Here is a 7,245-nt window from a genome sequence, read left to right as displayed (position 1 = left end):
CTGCGTCCCAAGGCGGCAGCAGAGCCGAAAGCCATTAAGGTCTCAAGATCATCCCTGCCAGAGTAGCTTGGCGGCCGCCAATTAAGACGCTGTGGGATAATATCTAATAAACCAACTGGAATGTATCTGTGGGTGTAACTAAGCCACTCTAACAGAAAATGCCTAGTTGTTTCCACGCCTGTACAAATAACTTAGAATTAAGAATTAGACAGAGTGTAATGTCTTTTTTTTTAATTTTTTTTGTCTGAGAGCATTTACATACATAGAACACAATTCTTATGTATTTACATATCTCACACCTAGACTTTCATAGTTACACACATTGCACTCAAATCTTTAATATCACATAAAAAATAGCACTACTTTTACTTTTAAAGTGAAATACACATTTTCAGGCAAAGTTTTAAACACAAAAGTTCTATGGCTGTAATTATGAAAGCTATGGAGTGAGATATGTAAATAGATAAGAATTGTGTGCTATGTATGTAAATTCCCTTCCTCCCCACCCCAACTTTATTTGTTGATGCGAAGCCGCTAAGATTTTGATGATCTCTTAAATAGCTAATAATTTCTAATAGAACTAGTCTTAAATATTCAAACAAATCAGCACAGAAAAATCATAATGCTTGCATCAAGTAAGAAAACTTTATTGCGGATGAACAAATACAAATCAAAATGTTCTACATTGAAGGCGATATCTGGCACGATACATGATACTTTCAGAAGTTTTAAGTTCATTCACAGCTTTCAGGAAGCATAAAATTGAATAACCAGGCGACTTTATTTTTTGGGAGAAATCTTGGGAGGACAAACTCTAGTTAACATTTTGTGTGATCCTCTTCGATTCACATATCATATGCAAAAAGCAAGCTGCAGTTGGTTAATAAAATAAGAACAGAATTCACAAAGCCTGATTTGGAAAATTCATGAAAAACACCGCCATTGCAATCACACTGATAACTCTTGCACATTGCTTGCCTTCTCCTTAAAATAACTTCTCCAAGAAAGAGAGGCTAGGCTTCAAGGCATATATTTCTAGTAAGTGCAGACTTCCCAGCAAGTCTGTTCTTAGCTATAGAAACAATGGCAATTCTTGCACATAGCTTGCCTTCTCCTTAAAATAACTTCTCCAACAAAGAGAGGCTAGGCTTTGTTGACCTCAATTTTTTGTGAGGTCTAGTATTCCTCGTAGGAGTTGGGATCTAGCCTTAAAGGTCTTCCTGCGACTATCTTAAAACCTTAGAAATGGGACCCGCCTCATTCTAGAAATTCAACCCGCTTCGGTACTCTTTTGTGGTCTCGCGTGTGTGGTATCGACTTCTAACACTTAGAAAGATGAAACCAACATGAGGAACCTAAAAGGGATCCCTATAGGACCTTTTGAGCCTTAGGGTGGCCTTTTGTACAATTCGCACTCTCGCGCACAAGCTTCGCAATTCGGAGAGTCGATACGTCCGATCGCCGCAATTCGCATTGTCTGCATTGAATGACCCAGTATGATAAACCGACTAAAAAAAAACTGGGTTCGAGTTGACTTGTTTAAATTTTGAGTGAAATTTGAGTCTGAATTATTGTCGTGTTTGATTTTTCAAGTCGGATTCAAGCTGACCTGCCAAACCCAAACTTAACAAGAAATCAGCCCGTTTAATCAGGATGGTTGCCAGTATGATAAACCGACTAAAAAAAACTGGGTTCGAGTTGAATTGTTTAAATTTTGAGTGATGTTCGAGTCTGAATTATTGTCGTGTTTGATTTTTCAAGTTGGATTCAAGCTGACCTGCCAAACCCAAAATTAACAAGAAATCAGCCCGTTTAATCAGGATGGTTGTGATCTCTCTTGTCATGACTTTAAATTCCTAATTCATTACCCCTTGTTCCCATAAAAAACTTGCAATGCATCATCCATTCCTCTCTGCACCAACATAGCACCTATTTCCTCTTATCCTCTCATCCCCCAAACCCTAGCCCTAAAATAAAACCAATGATACTAGCAAGGACTTCAAAGATCAAGAGCCTATAACTTACTGACACTACTTGCTACATTGTTTTCTAAAAGTGTTTCTTCTACTAATTTCATCTCCAACGTATGATTTCCATGGCTTATGAAAAATAAATTTTGTGACGCCTACTGTCCAATGATGATTCACTTTACTTCTTTTATGAGTTGAGTGTCGAAAAAAGCTCCAGAGACTAAAGGATTATCATAATGTATGCAAAGAGGAAAACAAAGAAAAGAGAACAATAAGTCATAGATGCATTGCTAAATAGAAAAGGCACATAAAGTTTTATATTGTGCCATCGATCCACACTATTTATATCCTCAATCGACGAGCATCGAGTTTGTTTACCCATACATAATATGTTGCTTGTAGTCATCAAAATAAGAATAATGATAGAAGTGTCAAAATGATCCCCTAATTCTTCGTAGAGTTTCATTTTAGTCCAAGAGTATACAAGTGTCAATTTAGCCCCTAGATTGTTTTAATTGAGGCTAAAATAGACATCCATATCTATTTAAACCCATATTAAAAGAGTCGCATAACTAATTTAGCACTTCTATAAAGTATGAGACTAGAATGAAACCATATAAGTGGTCAGAGAACTATTTTGACACCTTGCTCCATTAATAATCCTCTATCTTGCAAAACACTTCTTTTAGCTCCTATACCTATAACTTACATCATTCCTTCTTAGATTGACTATAGCAAGTGTAATCCTAATTTGATTTCCAGACTCTGTTGCAAGACTTACGAGCACTATAGCACTTCATAATTTCAGCAATTTTGTGTACTAGGGGGGGCCCATTTAAGGGAATACAAGACATGTAATCGGAGGTTCTTTGCTTCATTAAATTTTTGGTATTCTATCAATCTAAGATCACTGCTCGTTCGTTCCTTCAAATGTGATGTAAGTGTAGCTGCCAAATTCTGGAAGAAGTCAACTTGAATTTTCTTTGCAGCGGTAAATTCTTATACTATTCCTTTTTCTGCTAAATATTTTGTTGATGATCAATGCAAATGAGCTTGATTTTAGCAAAATTTATGGTAACTTGATTTCTTAAGATATCAATCTCAATCAACTTATGGCCTTGCGGTTTCAATTTCTCGCCAAATTTATTAGATTATCATTTTGCACAAATTTTACACATTTTGTTGATTCTGAATATGTAATTAATTTTGGGCTTTGAGACTGCAAATTTCATTGCACACTGATAAAATTTACTAAGCACGCACCATGTCATCATACCTTTCGTATCAGAGCCCCAATGTTCAAGACCAAAATTCACAAAGTCCCTAAAAATATTTAACCGCTCTCCTGAACTGATATCCCAGTGCCTTTGTTCCTTAATTTCAGTAAATATCCAAGGCTGAAAAAAAATGCAATTAAAATAATCATAAAGCTCTAGAAACCTGACAAAAGAAACTAAACACAGAACAAACGAAGGTAGAGTTTACCAACCTTAATTAAAGCACCACGAGCAATCATGCAAGTAGAAAGTTCAGGACAATCAGCCATATGCTTATTGTAGTCACAATATGAAAAAATATCACCATTTCCAAGCACTTGGAGACCGGTTGGAGCATTATTTGTGCACTGATATATATAATTCCAGTCAGCAAGCTTGCTATACCGTTGTTGTCTGGATCGACCATGTACAGTTATTGCGGTCGTTCCCCAATCATAAATATCTGAAATAAGGGAATCAATTCGATTTCTTCCTTCAAAAAAACCGGTTCGAACCTTAAATCAGACAAAAAAAATTAAAAAGAAAAAAGACATAAGAATGCAGTCAAAAACATACATAGAGAAACTGGAAAGCAAGCTAAAAATAAAAAAGTAATTCTCTTTGAATTAAGAAAAATATGAGAAAAGTGTGAAAATAGCTGCCCTGACTTTTGTATAGTCATTTTAGCCCCAAAGTCTATAGAAGTGCAAAATTAGTCCCCTGACTTCTTTAATAGAAATGATCTTTAATCGAAAAGAAAGGGGCATCCGTGGGGATCATTTCAGCCTAAATTAAAGGAATCTAAGGACTAATTTGACACTTCTACAGATTCTAAAATGAAAATAGCCTCAAATTAATAGTCAGCACAACTTCAGTACTTTACTCGGAAATATATGGTCACAACATTTTGGACAATTTCAAATTTGTAGGCTTATCAAGCTAGAGGAATCGACCTTAATAGTTACCGGCCCCTTGGCTGTTCCACTGGCTACTTGAATAATGCTCTTCATCCTCATGGGTTTCGTAAGAAGAGAAGATCCAGCACCTTTATTAACAATAAGATCAATAGGACATCCCATATTGATGTCGATAAAGTCAACTTCACATTGTTCATCAATAAGTTCAATAGTGCGAGCTATGGAGTCTGGATATGCTCCACAAATTTGTACCCCAAAAAAGTCCTCTGACGAGTGTCTCCTTAGTAATGCCCATTCGGAAGCTTGCCCCTATATTTCATCAGAACCCATCATTAACATAACATAAGTAGATTTGAATTTATTTAGGTAGACTTGAAAACTTATAATGTGTGAAGGTTAATTTCCATATTGAATGTGCCATGTGAATAATTACATTAAAATTACCACTTCGAACCTCGTTTGATGTAACAAATTTATTTTATTTCGACCAGCTTAATCAAATTTTTTTAATATCATAAAAACTTCTAAACGTAGAAATTTAGAATTTAAAACACATTTTATTTTTAAAAATGTTCAAATGGGTCCAAAAATTTGATCATATTGAAGAAAATAATCAAATAATACACGAGTTGGATATAAAGGAAACAGCTTCAAAAATATTTATAGGCGCATAAGAACCTATAAACTATTTATAAAAATAACTCAAATATTTAACAAATCAATAAATCACGAAAAAGGTGTTTAATGATTGAACACCTAAAGTAATCATGGTCATTCATTTGTTTTGTATATAGTGTGCCATTGTTTGAAAAAGCTTTTGAAAGCTACAACCCAAAATCTGTTTGCACCAACAAAAAGATTCAGACTTACATTTTTTTTCTTAATCTTTCAAAACCCACGTCTCAATAAATCGAGGCAAGGATTTTGAATCTTACTGTTTTCAAAATCCATTGATATATGAGTTCCTAATTGCAGCTATTATAAGTATATTAAAATAATTTAATTGGAACGCTAATAAAAATATTTAGGCTGCAAACTTTAAAATTTAAAATTTCATGATCATTCAACCCTTTTTCATACACACCGCTAATAAAAGGTGATTGATATCCCCATAAAACAAGGTTTCATGACCGCTCGTCGATCTCTTCACCTGCTGGTTATATTGCTTGGGCACTAAGTGTGTTATGATAAGAATTTCAAATAAAAAATAATAATAATAATTTGTGGACTCATTAGTATAATAGTATTATTATATTTCAAATTTAAGTACTATTAAACTTGCTCTTTAATCATACAGTCTGTGTTGAATAATAAGGTAAAAAAAATACATCACATGGATAAAAAACAATTTGGAGAATAATAATATTGCATCATAATAAGAATTCACTTGAGATTTTGTTCGCATAAATAAAAAAGACAAATATAAAGAAAATAAACTGAATTTTATCAATTGAGATAATGATGTCGACTTCCCATATTATGATAATGGTCATAATATCAAAAATGAAAACATCTGAAAAGTGATTATGGTTTGCCCGAGCCAACGGGAAGGCTCCTCCGCGGTTATTTAATCTCTTCAACAATTGAAGCATGCTATGGCAGCTCCATCCATAACTCTTCTTAAAAGTACACTTTAGGGTTTTCTAAATTCCTTAGGATTCCATTGTAAACCCCAGCGACAATCATAATCCCAAAGAAGATTACATGGAACATCAAAGTCATAACATTGTAAAATATAAGCAGTTAATAACATTTTAAAAATAAGGAATGTGTTCATTACACATAGTCATGATAAAAGAAGCAAATAAATAACATTGTAAAAAGCTATAAATCATTTCTAATCAAGCTTAATGTTAATATAAACATAATAACATGAAACATTATTAATTTAAAAGGTAATATATTCCAACGCTTGATATTTGCCTTTATAATATATAATGATAGATGAAAGATATATAACATGATTTATTATATAACATTTACATATGAAGTAAGTTAGTTTATTTTATTAAAAAAAATAAAAACGAATGAAAGTTTAAAAAATGAGTTAAAAATATAATTTCCTAAAATTAGAAAGAAAAGCAATGAAATTCGTATAAAATATAATAACATGATAAAATCGTATCACAAATATAAAGTGCTCATCAATACATGATTTTTTATCTTTCCCAATTTTGATTTTTTGAAGCCCAAATATGGTTGAGTGCAACAATTTCTTTCTTAATTAAATGAAGTGTTAGTGCATGCAGTGTTCGTTTGCCATAAACTTTGTCTAGCGCGTAATTGAGAAAATTTCTATACAATTAGCGATATTTGTCACATGATTTTATTATACTCTTCTTTATTTGAAACCTCCAAGATGGAATCAATTATTATTTTTATTTTTACTAATTTCGTTACTAGTAGGAAAATAATTTCTTCAGGCTCATCATCAATTATTGTAAATATTGCAGTTGAACTTGTTTCTTCAACATTTAATTTTACAAAGTAAATGCATAATACAAGACAATGAACGAACCCTAATAATTATTTATAAGAATTTGAATTGTATCATATAAAATATTTACCTTAAACTGTATTCTATATTGTTCTCTGAACACTAAATACACTCCATCATATCTTGATTTATAATTACTTTGGATTACAAGTATTACAGGCATCATACCACGGATTTCCTTCTTTTTTATATTCCTTCTATTGATATTTTGTATCATTATACTTATCCTAAAATAAAAAAAGAAATATAAGAGATAATTTGTATAAGTGGGAATTGATATATTGATTACCAATATTGATAAACAATCACATATGGTAATCTTAAGTAAATCTATAATTAAGCGGTTGTTTGGTTGAGTGAATTTATAGTGTATTGTAATTCTTCTACGGGAATTTGAGAAAAAAATGAGTTTGGTATGAAGAATTACAAATACAATGTAAAATATGAATGAATTTGAAGTTTAAACCGTAGTTCATTTTGGCTGATTTTAGAATTCGGCAGATTTGACCAAAATTGAATTACGCCATTCATGCAAAATGCTATAGGCAAGTCGGCGCCCCACGCAGCTTCCTGGCGGTCATCAGCAGCCGCCCACGGCCATTTCT

The 7,245-nt window shown here is 32.7% G+C and overlaps 1 protein-coding gene across 1 annotated transcript in view; it reads right to left on the bottom strand.

Annotated features, from left to right (window-relative positions):
* Positions 1–7,245, bottom strand: part of LOC110029492 (tRNA-dihydrouridine(47) synthase [NAD(P)(+)]-like) — a 44,752-nt gene that overhangs the window by 571 nt on the left and 36,936 nt on the right. The window contains exons 7-10 of the mRNA XM_020731801.1: positions 4,180–4,452; positions 3,460–3,741; positions 3,247–3,367; positions 33–178 (exon numbers count right to left, since the gene is read on the bottom strand). Of these exons, the coding sequence (XP_020587460.1) occupies positions 33–178; positions 3,247–3,367; positions 3,460–3,741; positions 4,180–4,452 (822 nt within the window). The remainder of the gene's footprint in view (positions 1–32; positions 179–3,246; positions 3,368–3,459; positions 3,742–4,179; positions 4,453–7,245) is intronic.

The sequence above is a fragment of the Phalaenopsis equestris genome, unplaced genomic scaffold (assembly GCF_001263595.1).
Source record: "Phalaenopsis equestris unplaced genomic scaffold, ASM126359v1 Scaffold000579, whole genome shotgun sequence".
NCBI classification, from domain to species: Eukaryota; Viridiplantae; Streptophyta; class Magnoliopsida; order Asparagales; family Orchidaceae; genus Phalaenopsis; species Phalaenopsis equestris.
The sequence above is the reverse complement of the archived record's forward strand: the minus strand, read 5'-3'. Positions and strand labels throughout refer to the sequence as shown.